At 35.2% G+C, this 16,455-nt stretch overlaps 1 protein-coding gene across 8 annotated transcripts in view; it reads left to right on the top strand.

Moving 5' to 3' along the window:
• The window catches only part of GRM7 (glutamate metabotropic receptor 7), an 880,478-nt gene that overhangs the window by 277,844 nt on the left and 586,179 nt on the right, over positions 1-16,455 (top strand). For all 8 annotated transcript variants that reach the window (XR_008624999.2, XR_010111388.1, XM_055110892.2 and 5 more), the window contains exon 2: positions 8,185-8,401. Coding sequence is in view for 6 of the 8 variants with exons in the window: in XM_055110892.2 (XP_054966867.1) it covers positions 8,185-8,401 (217 nt within the window). In the remaining 2 variants the exon portion in view is untranslated. The remainder of the gene's footprint in view (positions 1-8,184; positions 8,402-16,455) is intronic.

Here is a 16,455-nt window from a genome sequence, read left to right on the forward strand (position 1 = left end):
AATATATAATCATAAACTACAGGTGACAATATGCCCAATCAACAAGACGTTACACCCTTTTTATCACTGAGAGCTAAGAAGCTATAGATATAGTAGATCTACTATAGATACAGTAGATCAGAAGAAAATGTTTTTGTATATCAAAGATACCATGAATAATACTAATAGTTACATGTTTCCTCTTTCACATTAAAATAAGTACATAATCACTTTATAGGCATACTGGTAGACATGAAAAGAAGGTTCTTTGTACTTTATTTAAGCAAAGAAGAGTGAGAAGTTAAAATATTAAGTAAATAATGGATTTGGTAGTATGAATGTATTGTCATGTTCATTAATGTGTTACAGCATGTGGGATAAAAACAGACACATTTGCAAATGACTAAAGATTGAAAAATACTGGCATAAAGTTTAGTTTTTTTCACAATTTCTTTAAATCAGCAAAAGGAAAATTAATTTAGATATACACTACATTATTAGTAAACTGTAAATATATGTTACCATATATCTATATGGTAAGCCTTCATTTATAAAAACAATGGAGGCATTTATTAAATTCAGTGAAAGAAATCACAGGAAGTGCAGAATAGATTCCTAAGATGTGTTCTGTTGTTAGTACACATTTAGACTTAGCTGCTCATTAAGACCCAAAAAGATATTAAAGGCATACAATGACAAGTGCAGGCACATTATAGATAATTAACTACTACTGTTAAGTTTGACCAAAATTTCACCTTTACTATTTTTTTTAGTTTTTTTATATTACTATATATAGTATATATACTACTTTATACTCTATAATATATACATTATATAATATTATATAATATACTATATTATACTCTATAATATAATATACTATATATTATACTATATAGATACTATATTAACCTCTTAAAGGATTAAGGGCTATAGGTATTCGATTTTCTTAACTGGTAAAGAGAGAAAGAAAGAACACCACAGAGATTTGGACGTTTTGTCATATTTTCTTTTTACGGTACTGAACACCTCAAGGATGCTGGAAATAGTTGGTTCTACAGTGATATTAGAATGATCACAACATCTAGCATAACACAGCAACACACAGCATTCAGAATGTGTAAATTAATCTGAAGCATCAATATAAAAATGAAAAACTTAGTTTTAATCACTGCTTAAAGTTATTTAGTTACAGAAGCAAAAAGGTCTGTAGCATTCTAAAAAGTACTGATTTGAAAAATGTCTAGGGAAAATTTTGATTTTGTAGAGGAGACACCTTGGATGTTTGGAAATGTATTGCACATATGAGAGCGTGAATTCATGCATAGATCTTTTCTCTGAAAGAATGGAATACCTTATAATAAATTATCTTCAAGGAAATAAATATATTTTCTTCTCCAAACAGGATTCTAGATCAATGTATAGTTTAGAGTGATGTGTCGATACAGCTGATTATAAAGATACTTTCATAGGTGATGAGTCAGCAGAGATTTAGAAAAGAAAAAGCTCCTTGATATTGGCCTTGGCAATGATTTTTTTGAACATCACACCGAAAGCTCAGGCTACAAAAGCAGAAATAAATAAATGAGGCTTCAGCAAACTAAAAAGTTTCTGTACAGCAAAGAAAACAATCGATGTAAAGAGACACCTAAATAAAAGAAAATATTTGGAAACCAATATCTGATAAGGAGATAATATCCAAAATATACAAAGAACTCACACAAATCAAAATCAGGAAAACAACTCAATTAAAAAATGGGGAAAAGATCTGAATATACATTTCTTCAAAGGAGACCTACAAATGGCCAACAGGTACATGGAAAGGTGCACAACAGCAAGGAAATGCAAATCAAGACCGCAATGTGATATTGCCCCACATCTGTTATGGTGGCTATAATCAAAAAGACAAAATATAAGAAGCATTGGTCAGGGTGTGTAGAGAAGGTCCCCCTTGAATAGGTGATAAAAGGTTTTGGATGTCTCATCTTTCTCATGAGAGAGAGTGAGAAGTTATAAGACTAAAGGTAGGTAGTATGTCAGAAAAAACATGAAGTGGTTGACTATTCCAAGTAAGGGGAGAGAAAGGCTTAACCAGGATCACACAATGCAGGAGGAAGAACATGTTATAAAGGAAGGGAAAAAATGAATTGTAAGCCATTCTAACCGGAATCATGTTTTCTTAAAGGGGAATTGTAGCACAGGGCTTAGGAGTAAAGGATTTAGAGACGTGCTTAAAGTGAATTCCAGATTTGCCACTTACTTATACGTAATCTTCAAAGTGGTTCTTGATCTCTCTGTGTCATAGGTTCTTTATTTGTAAAAACAGAAATTGTGTTAATGTGCTGTTGTGAGGATTAAAATAAAATAATGTATTACAGCTCTTAGCATGATGTTTCACACATGGGAAGACACTAAATTATAATTTATAATATTATCATTATTTTGTTATTGTTCATAGAATAGCTTTACCTAGATATCCTGAGGAAGTACAGTTCTGTGTCTCAAGTAAAAATAAGAGCATCCTATATCAATAGCAAATATAAAGAAAATGCTTTCAAGAAATGTGGTGGTAGATGGTGACACAGAGACTGTGTAAGGGTCCCCACAGTATTTTTGAAGCAAGTCATAAACTTATATAGAGAGGGAGACTTTGGGCCATATGATCTAGGAGTTCCCTTTCAATTCTAAAAGTGTCTTTCTAAATCTAAAGAAATGTCCTACAAGTTCTAAGACTTTATATTGACAAAATAAAAATTTAAAGATAAGCTTCTTAATTTAACTATATATTTGTTTCAAGATAAGAAATTAGAATAATACTAGTTGGTTTTTAATTGCTCACTGTTCAGAAATAACAAAAGGGAAAGGAATTTTTCCTATTATCGCTCTTGTTTTTCTGGAAATTCTAGCTGAAGTAATTAGAAAACTAACTGAATCATTATAACTCGCTTACATGGAAATCCCAAGAAAATAAACTGAAAGCTATTACAACTAAAAAGAATTATAACAAGGGTAGAAGACACAAAGAAAATCTACAGAAATTAATAGATTCCTGTATGGCAGCAATAAAGAGATAACAAAATGAATATTTTGTCTCATACATAATGCAATGAAAATAATTATTTAGAAACAAAGTTAAGGAATGTGCAAGGTTTACATGGAGACAATTATAAGATTTTAGGAAGAGCAAGAATGAACAACCAAATAGATAAAAGTAGATAATTTCCCATGCGGGAAGATAAAATGTTGTAAATATTTAAATTCTACCCAAATTTATTTATAGCTATAGTATGATTCTCATTAAAATCTTAATGGAATTTTATTGTTAACCTAAAAATAATTATCCTAAGGCTAATAAGGAAAATTAAAAACGTGATTATCCATGATCATGTTTAAAAGGACAGCTATGAAGAGGGAGTATGCTGCAACTAAGATAGCCTCAAAATACTCTAAGCTCATAACAGCTAAAATAGTAAAACACTGGCCCAAGACTTGAAAAAAAAAATCAAATAGTAGAAGATACACCCTGAAGACCTAAGGATGTTTAAGAATTTAATATAGAACAAAAGATGTTCTTTTCTGTCATTAAAGAATGATTAATTAATAAATGGTGCTAAATCAAGTAGTTAACCATTTGGAAGGAAAAAAGTATAGATTACTGTTCTTTTGTATTTAAAAGCCCAAAGTAATTTCCATGTAGGGAAAGATTTAAATGTAAACCTCAAATATTTTTGTTACTTTGAGGTAGAGCGACTTAAACATTATTGTGAGGAAATACTCATGAGTATGTATAAGGGCTTGCATTAGCTCTGAGGATTTTGTTTTGACTTATAATGACAGTGAAAACTTGAAAAGGTTTAAATATTTCACAATGAATGTTAGGCTTAGGTTAGGTCAAATATTCATACAGCAGAATATTATGCAACCAGAAAGAAAGAGAGAAAAGAAGGGAGGATGGAAGGAAGGGAAGGGGAGACTAAGATCCATATTTTAATAATAAATAATATTTATAAGCTCATAGCAATAATTAATAACTATATATGTGTAGTAGTCTGCTTTCACACTGCTATAAAGAACTGCTTGAGACTGGGTAACTTATAAAGGAAAGAGCTTTAATTGACTCACAGTTCAGCATGGCTGGGGAGGCCTCAGGAAACTTACAATCATGGTGGAAGGCGAAGGGGAAGCAGGGCACCTTCTCCACAAGGCGGCAGGAAGAAGTCACAAGCAAAGGAGGAAGAGCCCCTTATAAAATCATCAGGTCTTGTGAGAACTCAATCACTATCACAAGAAGAGGGTGAGGGAAACTGCTCTCATGATCCAATTGCCTCCACTTGGTCTCTGGAGATGTGGAAATTACGGGGATTATGTAGATTATAGTTCTTGATGAAATTTGGGGGGAATACAAAGCCTAACCATATCAGTATCTGTGCATAACCAAATATACACACAAAGGCAATAAGAAGGTACAACAAAATGTTGACAGGGATCAAGGTATTAAAATTAACCTGTTTTCTTGTGTTTGTTTCTCTACATTTTTATAAATAACATATGTTGTTAATTTTCATTAAAACGCATACACTTATTTTAAATAGGTTATAGATGTTTTTAAATCCTATTGGAAACTCATTAACAAAACCATTCCTGTGCAATAGCCAAATTTTTATGAGGAGAAAAGAATAATAAGATGACAATATGGTCCTGTGATACAGATTAAAAATATTTTAGTTTTCTAAGTTCAAGAAAAAAGGCCTAAGAAGAGATGGAATATCTCTTTTTATATAGCTGCAGTGTTATCACACTAAATTGCCTTTATCAAAAGATCAAGTCTCCATTTCCAAAGAAGACTGGCAAGAGAGAAAAGGTCCAATAGCAGCAAGAGAAAGTATATCTAGATATTTGAGTGAAAATGGAAGTTAATTGCTAAAGTTGCCTAATTACCATTTGATCAGTTGTAGGTACCAGTAGTAGCACTCAAAATAATAACTATGTAGGCTTTAACATTAACTTGAAAGCAAGTAACTAAACATGAAGCATAATAGCCAGGACAATAAGCAACATCATTTTTCATAGGTTACATAAATTCTTCCAGTCCTTCACCTCTATTGCTACAAGGGATATCCTTATAAAGCCATATTTTTATCTCAGAATAAAATCCTTTTTGTCTTTCATTCCTTATTCTTGCATCATTATATTCATACTGTCAAAATAAGTACCATTGGATAGAGGGTATACGCATGATCCTAAAGAGAAATATGGGTCTTAAGTCAGGAGATATTCCTTATTTACACCGGAAGGGATAGACCACAGATAGTAACCATTTTCAAAGGGTGCACAGTAATGAGGAAAGAAATCTGTTTCCTCAGGATTTTCATTACTAAAATTTGGGGCATGGTGTAGAAAATGCATTGCATTGGGGCACTTCACAATTCTGATGTTTTACAGTAGCTACATAAATGCAAATTCAAGGAGAGGGCTGGATGTATCTTTATTAGCACCCTTTCAAAGGTACAGAGGGATTTTGGCAGGAAAGGCATCTGCGCAACAGCATGAAGCTTTTACATTTCCACAAGTTGAAATTGATGGAAATGCATTGACATGTTTGGCTTCTTTCCTTTTCATTTCTTGTGAGGGAAAGCCTCTCTCTCTTTCTCCCTCTTTTCCTCCCTCTTCTATTTTTCTGTCCAAAGCCTTTATTCAGTTGATATTTTTGTTACCTAAAACTTATAACCTCCAAACTACAATCGACACATAGGTAACTCATTCTATAAAGATATTTGTATAGGCTTTACTGAGGCGCTTATATAAGGTGTTTGAACAGCAGTCTGAGAGTGGCCAGTAAAATAACTTTTAGTGGCTATGTAGTCAGTGATGTGAACAGAAGTCAGCCTGGATTCCATTAATCTACTGGCCTTCCTGTTTAATGCTTATTTAAAAAATATTTTAGTAATAATTCAGCAAAGCATCGTACTTGTGAGTGTTTATAGCTTTGTGACCTGAGGCAAGGTAATATTCTTCCAAGCCTCAATTTTCTCCCTTGTAAAACAAGTTAATAATACTATAATATAGTCTAATGTAATATTGTACAGTCCAGTTCAGAGTATTTGCTGACGATAAGGCAATGCATATAAAACTTTTAGAACATGACTGGTACAAAATAAAGAGTTGGATAAACAGTACATATTACTTTGAAAGCAGTAATGAAAGGAATATGTAAAAACATTTTATTGCCATAGGACAGTGTGGAGAATATTCGTGATGACGTGCAGCAGAGGACTTGAAAGCCAAATGTGGGGAATCGATAACTTTAGTAAGGAAAAACATACCATTCTTTATTTTCGATGATTATTTCTCCCATGTATTAAGCACTCCTCTGTTCCAGGCATCGTGCAAAGCAATGCACATTCATTTTCCCTGTTTCTCAGAACTTGTTCTTAGTGATATAACCAACTCATTCAAGTGAAATAGCTTCATCAAATTAAACAGTAGCAAACAGAAATGTCAGACTCTGATCCTACATCTTGTCAATACCCAATCCTATTTTACTTGCATTAAACCTCACTATAATTGACAGGTTGCTCAGGTAAAAGGACCCATCAGGAGACATGCAGGCTTTCTCACACTGGCTTTGAATTAAGTCAGGGGCAGAAAGCCTGCCCTCCAATGGTCATAGAGCAGAACTGCATCATGGACAGGCTGCATGGAAAATGGTGGGTCGTCTGATTTCAGGGCCACAGGACTTAACTCCAATGCTGACCTGGAAATGTTGGTGGAGAAATGATTTTTACGGAGGCGATAACTAGCCTTAAACTATGGCAAATGGTTATACTTTAGGCAAACTACAAAGGAAGGAAATAAATGGGTTAATAGTGAGTAGAATTTTCAGGGCTCGAGGAATCAACTTGAGCGTGGCTTTACCATATTTGAGCTACACTGGACTTTTGGGCTTGGTCTGAGAAAAGATCAACTGGCCTTTGGACACCCGAGAAACCTTTTGTGATAAAGCAGGGATAAGACCTGGGAGAGTTTGTAAGCAGAATTTTGTCAGAGTTGATCATTCTTACGTGAAAATTAATTGTATCACTCATTTTCTATTGCTTGATAGAATTAAGACAAAGAAGGGAACAAATGTTACGGTGCTTTGAAGAGGTAACTGGCTTCGGAGTTCTGAAGTTAGGGACTAAGCCAGATTTCTCATCTGTGATTACTTCAGGGCTGGCCTTAGGCTACCTGAAATCCCAGGCAGACATTTTTTTGCAGCTCTTTCCATGTATATAATTTAATTTAGCAAAGTAGATGTGTTAGGACTACTCACATAGCCCAATTTCCAATGATCCTAAGAAATAAATACTACAGCAGATGAGGGAGATAATTTGATTTTTTTTCCAAGGGGCCTGTGGAGTCCTAAGATGATCCTTATAGGCAAAAGTTCTAGAGCTCTTCAGGACATTTGGTGAATGCCATGTGGGGTAGAGGTCAGAGTGTTCCCTGAAGGGAAAAGATAGAAATCAGAGGCCTTTGTGGCCTCCACTCAGACAGTACTGCCAGCTCTCTCCCAGAATCCAAAAGAGAATTTGAAAAATTTTGAGGAAAGCCTGTCAATGTGCAAAGACCACTAGAGTAAATGCCTTGGGGGTGGGGAATTTCTCTTCCCTGGGGCAAAGGGTATTACAGAGCTACTTTAAAATGTTCTTGTGAAGAATAAATTAGATAATGCTTGTGACTTACTTAGCTATTTCCTTGGAGACCATCCACAATCAGTCGATGTTAGATGGCTAATGATATCCACCCAGTATTCACAAGCTGTGCCAACTAAACCAATCTTTATATACACTCCAGCCAGGTTGTTGTATTTTTATTTCTATTGGTTTATAAGTAGTAAAGCATGATTCACTATGTTTGGTAGAATGGTCATAGATCTTTTTCTTCTAAACAACCATGACCCTGACCTTGAAATTCCCATGCTAACCTCCTTCTCTTATTCCTAAGACAAGGAAATGAAAGGCAAGACGCTAAAGTCAATACTTTTGTGCTGCGAAGAAGTAGATGGTTGCATTTAGGTGTTCTAAAATTACATGGTGGTGTTTGGCAAAACATGTATCCTCTTTGCAGCTCAAACCCTGTATTTTAAGTAAACTGTCATAAGTATAAATGAGTCTCTTACATCCTGATGGTGCACTCTCACGTGGTGCTTTCTTGTCTTTGCAGATCCCCCAGATTAGTTATGCATCAACGGCACCCGAGCTAAGTGATGACCGGCGCTATGACTTCTTCTCTCGTGTGGTGCCACCCGATTCCTTCCAAGCCCAGGCCATGGTAGACATTGTAAAGGCCCTAGGCTGGAATTATGTGTCTACTCTCGCATCGGAAGGAAGTTATGGAGAGAAAGGTGTGGAGTCCTTCACGCAGATTTCCAAAGAGGCAGGTAGGATGAGATTGCTCTGATCAAGCTGGCTCTCTTCAAACGTCTGTGGCTTGTAGAGTTCTCTTCGGACTTTATTAAATAAACACTACAGAATCTTACATTCCCAGAGTCCTGTGAAGTACACCTATAACGTCTTCATTTGTATGACTTTGTTGTTTTTGGAGAGATTTTCGAAGTTGTGAAACTGAGATCCCTTGAGTACTAATAGAATAAATGAAGAAAAAAAATAGGTACTAAAGTTAATCTTACTTCTGCCTAATGGGTAATAGGGTGGATTCTAGCCTGTGTATGAAAACGTGGGAAAATGTGGCTGGATGTACCTCCCCATGAAGACTCTTCCTCTCTGCCTCTCTCCAAAATGGAGAGAATAATTTAGAATTATGTGAATGCAATCACTGTGCCACTTTGATTTGAAGAATACCTGGAATTCCTCTGAATGACTTGGCCAAAACAAAAGTAAATAAATTATCCAGGCAGTAGAATGTATTCAGACAAACAGTCTTTCAAACTTGAGATTATTTTGAGACAGTTCTCTTCAGCAGCCCTTGGAGAGGATTCTCTTACGTTTGTTTATTTAGCTCAGATTGGAAGTAATGGGTTCAAATGTTTGGCCAGCTGTCTTCCAGTGGGCAGATTTTGAAAAATGAGACAAAATTCTTACACTTAGAAATTCTGACAATAAGTATTCAGGTTTCCCCATATGGATGTATTGGATATGGTAAATACATACCAATATGCATGCTTAGATATTCCCACACTCTTCTTATGTTGAAATTGGGTGCTCAGTGTTGTTTGTAAGCATTTCATGCAATTTAAAGTGTTATTTACCAGAACAGTTTACTGACCATAAAAGCAAACAAACAAGCAAAGCAATAGAAAGAGAGCTCCATGTTATGAGGAAAGATGTCATAAATTGTGAAGATACAGCTTTGAGTATTTGACTGTCAGACTACAGATAGAAATATAGTGCTTCCGGATAGGGATGATGCTAAAAGAAAGAAACTAGGGCTTGTTTATGAATCTCATGTTTTTAATTCACTGCATCATTAGCTGTAATTTCAAAACTTCACAGGAGATCTGTGAAGATCTGTGAGATTCTTATTCTCTTCCTTCTGACTTAACAAAGCTGACTAAATAGCTTCTAATCATTGTCAAGTCTCGCTCTAACCACTATTTCTGGGTTAAAATGCAACACTCGGAAAAACTTCCTTTGTTTTGTTGGCTTGGTCTTTTAAACTTCTAGTGTCTTCTCCCACAGCGCCTATCACAGGTTAGTATAATTTCTGATTTGTTTGTTTTTCTATCTAATCTTCATGACTATAGGAGACCATGTCTGTCTCATTTTCTACTATGGCCCCAGGTGCTACATTCCTAAGGGAAAAATTTAGGCTACAATTCAGTTAGAAACTTTCTGATTAAGAAAGAAATCTTAACTCTGGCCTTGTGGCAGGCTGTGATTTATAGGACTCATTAACAATTGACTTCATAAATCCCCAAAGAGGTACCTAATCATTTTTGATGACTATGTTTTTCTTTCTTTCTTTGTTTTTCTGAATCCTGCCTTGATCAAACTGAGGCTGGAGGCTGACTTAGAAACATATCTAAAACATCAGGATAGAATTAAATAGATAAAATAAGATGAAAAGAACATATGGGTAAAATAGTAAGATAAAGCTTAGAGATAAAGTGCAGATGCCATTTTGCACTATATCATTGTTAAAAGTGAGCCTCAAATTTAACACTGAACTTTAAACTGGATGAAGCAAAGGAAGAACACTGCCCATTCTGTTACAAGATTTACAGTGTTCATGAGGTCAAAATCATGTTGATTATTCTGTAAAGTACAGCTTTCCTTGCCTTGGGATCAAGATAAATGTTTGCTCTGGGTCTGTATAAAAAACTATATTCTATAGACAGGTCAACGGTGACTTTCACATGGTTGTTTATTCCTGGTGTCATTTGATGGAAACTTAAGACATTAATATCTGAGTTTGCTATTATATATAATGACTCTTCAAAAAGGAGAAGCTCTTATAATATGATCTGAACTCTCCAGCTCATATTTTTAGCTAATCCTACATTGAAAAGCCCCAGCTAAAAAATAAGGATTCCATCAGTGGCAGCCATTTTGGATGAAATCTTTCCATCCTAGAGCCTTTCCCCTTGAGGACGGGAGTAGCTAAAAAGCCAGCTGGTGCTGCAGAAATGCAAGGAAACAGTGAATGTTTAGGTGATGTCTTGAAAATTAATACCTCTTCAAGGTATTAATAATAAGTAGTATGGTATTTGGCCTGTATTTATAATAAGTATTTAATAAGTATTCTTCTTTTATACATATTATAGTATTTGGCATGTATTTATAATAAGTATTTAATAAGTATCCTTCTTTTATACATATTATGGTATCTGGTACGTATTTATAACAAAATGCTTTGGAACTATATCACATGTGCAAGTGATTTAGTTGCATGAACTTATGTGATTAGCAAACACCCCTTCTTTTCAATTAGAAGAAAGGAAGAAAGAAAGATTATTAGTTTAAATGGTGTGGAGTAAGTCTACTCAGTTTTGGTATGGCCTAGAGAAAACATGAAATTCATTCAGTGAGTTTCATTTCTGTGGGCCTCTCATAAGGCGCGCATCTTGCTGCTGCAAAGGTAATTCTGATACTTAAAGACACACATCCCATGACCTCTAAAAAGAATCCATCTCCTTCCTCTGATGTTCAATTGAAGAAATAATCATATATTCTCGTTCCAAAACAATAAGAAAATAAAAGAAAAATTTATCTATTGGAATTTCTGGGCATACACATGGTTAGGGAATTCTCCAAGGTAATTTTAAATGTTCACTTTTTTCTTTACCTGCAGGCTCGAAAAAGTCACCCTCACAAAAGATACAAACCCAATGTGTATGGGTAGGTGAGGCGATGTGGCACAAAAACAAATAAGCACACTGGTTATGCTGTTATGCTGTCGGAAAGACCTGGATTTGAATGATGGACTCCATCACTGTCTTATTTTAACAATTTTGACACATGCTTTAACTTTTCAAGCCTAAACTTCCTCATAGAAAGAATGAAATTAATGATTTCTGCTTCACCAGATTGGGAGAATGTATAAGATGGCGCATGGGGAAGCATTTAATACTCAACAATATCTGATTACATTGAATCACAATGGCTCCCTATAAATAAGTAGAGTTACTGTTTGAGTCTGAAAACTTTGAAAATAACTTGAGTAATAGATGTTATCTGCCTTCAGTTGTAATTAGAGGGTTATTTTTTAAGCTGTTTCTATTCTTATTAACATGCTGTCATGATGTAAGATGGATATGAAGAAAAGGAAGTGAGCTATTTGCATTGTCCTATGTATGTAGAATATGTGTATGTGTATGCATATATGTGTGTGTGTGTGAGAGAGAGAGAGCAAGAAAGAGAGAGGGGGGTGCATAGACTCAATGGCGTTGTTTCTGTGTACTGCTGGCAGGTTGGAAGGATTTACTTCCATTGTTTCTGAACAGTTTGACTTTGAAGGTTGTGATTCTTTTCCTCTATAAATGGCCTACCCTTTTAAAATGCTTTAGCTTCAAAATTTACTTTAGACTTAAATCCTGAGGCAGAGGCTACTTATAAACCAGAGCCTAAAGCATCTCCACCATGCTCACAGTCACAGTGCACCGATAAGCGCCTCTTCATTATTTACTGATAGAACAAACCAAGACAATGATGTCAGAGAAAATAAGCCATCCTTTAACAGAGGCCAAGTAATTGTTTAACACATGGAAGTCTAGGCACATTTTCACTAAACTGTCAAAGACAACCTCAATACTTATTCTTTCAAGTAGAGTCCGGCAGATTTAAATATGTGTGGATACTTTTCCTTGTTGAACTTTCAAAGAGAACTGTAACATGATTTTCTCAGATGATGAGGTTTTGTAAAACAGTTATATTTGCATAAATTGCCCTGTTTATTTGAATGAATGCACATGCAATAGCAACAAAGGCAATTTATTTCTTAATATTGCAGGGAAGGAAAGAAAATCCACTCTCGATGTGCTTTAAAATTCAGGTCAGCAAAAATGACCTAAATTAGACATTTAAAACTCCTTTATCTAAGTGAGGGTCAAGGTAAATGTTTATGATAGCACGTGGCACTAATAAATTCCAGATCCTTTTAACCAAATCTGATTCAAGCACTATAAGACTAAGGACTACATATATGACTCTTACAGTCCATCAGACTATTTCCAGGAAAATCTCATGAATACTGCTTGACAATATAGCACAAATAGTAACAACTGTTACTGCTATGCTACCATCATACATGTAGACTTCTCGAAACCTAAAAGATCTATCCTTTTGATATTTTATGGTGATCACTTAACATAGTTGTATTTCAATTGTTCTTATAAAGTAATTATTATTATTCAGATAAACTCTAGAATTTATTTTTAATTAATACTTTATCATAGCCTAGCATATTTTTTCCTAAAATACTTAGAGGAAGATTTGATTAACTGTTATTAACTATTATTCAGCCTTCGGTTTTTTAGACCTCAAGCTCTACTAAAAATACAAAAATTAACCTGGCATGGTGGCAAGCACCTGTAATCCCAGCTACTGGCGAGGCTGAGGCAGGAGAACTGCTTGAACCCAGGAGGCGGAGGTTGCAGTGAGCCGAGATTGCACCACTGCACTTTAGCCTGGGAGACAGAGCAAGACTGTCTCAAAACAAACAAACAAACAAACAAACATACAAACAAAAACCAGAGCTAGATGGATTTTCCTACTATGGGATTTCAGAGCACTGTGTGCCTCTCTCCTTCACAGATACAATGTTCTATCTTGTTGTGTGCATTGCCCATTGCTAGTCTTTGCCAATTTACTTTAAGTTCCATAAGGGCAAGGACATTTTCCTGTGTTTCTATTATCTAAGATAATTCCTAATACATAGAAAGCAGTCAATCATTATTTCTTAACAGAAGGAAGAATTGTGTTTTTCCCCTTTGCCGTTTAGGAAAAAAGGAAGCATGTAGAGAAACACCTTACGATATGTAATTTTGCTAGAAGGCCATAAAATATTGCATCCTAGATCTGCTTGCTGTGGTTTAGTACAGTTGCTTTCACTCTGAATTTACACCATTGTTTCCTCTCACCATTCCTATATAAAACTGATAGCAGTATGGTGCAACCAGGCTGTAATTCCTAATACCACCATCTATATTGAATTCTGGTTTTTTTTCTTTCTATCTATGTCATGGTGATTATGGAAAACTCTGACACATTTTAAAACTAGGTAGATTATTTTCCTAATGAGGTGTTTGGTGGTTCTAGCTTAAATATAGATACTAAACACTTGAGAACTCAATTTTAAGACACAAAATCACAAAATTCTTATAATGTCATTTATCTTTAGGTACATTTAAAACTAAACTGTAAGTTCCTCAAGAAAGACTTTGCATTTCATTTGTTTTGGGATCCTCAGTGGTTAGCACAACATTTCAGCTTTTAACTCATGCTTCATTTGTTAGCACCTCTTGAGTATGTCCCCTTCCCCCATCATTACAGTGACCTCTGAGACCCACTTAATTCACCTTGATTTATAGTTATCATTATCCATTCTTCCAGAATAATCCCTCCAATATAGTATCCATTCAGCTTTTTAGATAATCTTTCTAAAACATAAATAAAGTCATTTCAGTATCTGTTTCTGGTTTCCTCTTCCACAGAGGATCAAGTAAAAGATGTTTAGCATGAAACATAAGGTCCTTCATGACTTGGCATCTGCTTTAATCTCCTGTCTCATTCCCATATTTATCCTTTTTCGTATTCACCTTGAGCCCCCATACATATTTTATTTTTTTACCCCACTTATTCAACCTTCTGTGGGTTTGTGGATATTCTTTGCCTTTGCAGAGGCTCTGCTTTCTGTGTGGACTACCAGCTAACTTCAATTTATTTTTTCAAAACATGACACCTTGGAGAAAGCTCTCTCTTACTCAGTCTTCCTCTTTTGGAATTCATGGTCCTCTTTTGGATTGTGATGTATACATTCATCTTTTTAACAGCACAGTATTCTTACATCTATTTCCATTGATAAATTAATAGAGGATCACTAATTGTGTAAGTTTTGATGAAAGAAAAAGCTTTTGCATCGCTGTAGAGCTAAAACAGTCAGATATTCTTGTTCCTAGCGTCCCTTGAAGCTAGGGTACAGTTGTTAATTCAGTCTTGGCTAATCAGACATACCTATCAGGAATGAAACAAGATCTAGGGACACAAAAAAGGCTGGGGCGATGGAAAACCCATTTTGTTGACAGTAACAGCCGTAGCAGTAAAAACCATTTGTCACAGATAGATGTGGTATCCAGCATCAGCTGGGTGCAGTAGAACAATCTCCAGCTTCCCTCTTTTAGAAGAAACTGCAGCAGTGCCCAGTAAGCTTGGTACTGTGGAATTTTTTTTTTTTTTTTTTTTTTTGGCTTTGATTCTGACAACTGAGCCTCCTTTGTTTCTGCTTATTTTCTGATTTTGTTTCCCTGGCCTTCCGAGGGATTCTGTTTATTATCCCTCATAACTTAAATTATTTTTCTGCTTAATCTAGACAGAATTGACTTCTGTTGTTTGCCTTCAACCTTCATGAATATAACCAGGGGTGTCTCTTTATGAGTTCCACAGCACCCTATTTAAACTCTATCATGGACTTTGTTGTATTTCATTGTAATCATCTGCCTAGTTATCCTCTCTCATTAGAGAGTAAAATTCTCGAGGCTAGACAGTATGCTACATTTGACTTTCAACACTCGATACCCAGAGCAGTGCCCAACACAGACTAGGTTTAATAAATGCATGTTGAATTTAAAAATAATGTGTTAATGATACAAGTGGTTATGTCTTTGAGGTTGTAGTGGGTACATTAAAGCAGTTGAAAGTTTTTCTAATTTGAATTTTCTGAAGTGATCATTGATCTGCTATAATTAACTTTATAGGAGGGAAAAATGGGACAAGAAATCTGGTGATATGACTTGTACTTATGCAATATGTATCTGAATGGTAGGTACTATTTCAGGGTACCTTCTTTATAGTAGGTACTATTTCAGGGTAATAATGATAAATAATAATTCTAGTAGAAACAACAATAGGACAAAAAAAAACCCTCTGTTTTCAAAGAGTAGAATTACATATTTAGAGTAATGAACACAGCCTGGTTAGGGCATACTACAAGGAAAGATTCTGAAAGAAGGTAGATCTTAACTAAATCCCAAAGGTAAGTAGATGTTAACCAGACAAAGCTGACCTAAAGAGGTTTGTGGATGACATACTAGGAAGAGAGAAGCGTGTTAAAAGTCCAAAATAAAATTGCTTGATAGCATTTAAATACTTGAATGTTGCAAGGGAAATACTATTGCTTTGAAAACTTGTGTGAATCTTGAATTAATATGATGGAAAATTGTCTTCCAAGCAATGTGGTAGCCATTCCAAAAAACTTTCTGGCTTTTAAACCAAGAGCATCGGGTTCTGGCCCTAATGCCTCCAATAACTCACTGGGAACTACCATATTGTTTCTCTGGGTTGGAAAGTCATCACATATTAATGGAGAAAACTAGTCTTTCTTGAGTCAGACAAATCTCAGATGTTTATCTTCCTAATTACAAAGGATGGGTTTCTCCCAGGCTATGGATTGTCATTTTTGCCATGGGACTAGAAATAGATAGTGACAAGGTATTTTTGCTGGATGAGAAAATAGTGAAAAATCATGTCTCAGCGATTCCTTCTCATCTCTTCTGCCTGCCATCATTGCACTTGATAAATTTGAGAGGATATGAAAAGATCTGAAGGTGAAGTGAACTCTTTCTTTACTTGCCTATTTAGAAATGACTGCCGTAGGATGCATGTGCTAAGGAGAAAAAGGTGATGGGATTCTGGCAGAGAGGTTAAAGATGCAGTGTAAGGAAACATAGCTCATCTTTACATAGAGGGGTAGAGACTCAAATATGGAGAATTTTACTGAGCCATGGAATTTCTTGGTTAATTGGCTGAGGGGGAAGAGCAC

This window comes from Pan paniscus, chromosome 2, assembly GCF_029289425.2.
Source record: "Pan paniscus chromosome 2, NHGRI_mPanPan1-v2.0_pri, whole genome shotgun sequence".
Classification (NCBI taxonomy): Eukaryota; Metazoa; Chordata; class Mammalia; order Primates; family Hominidae; genus Pan; species Pan paniscus.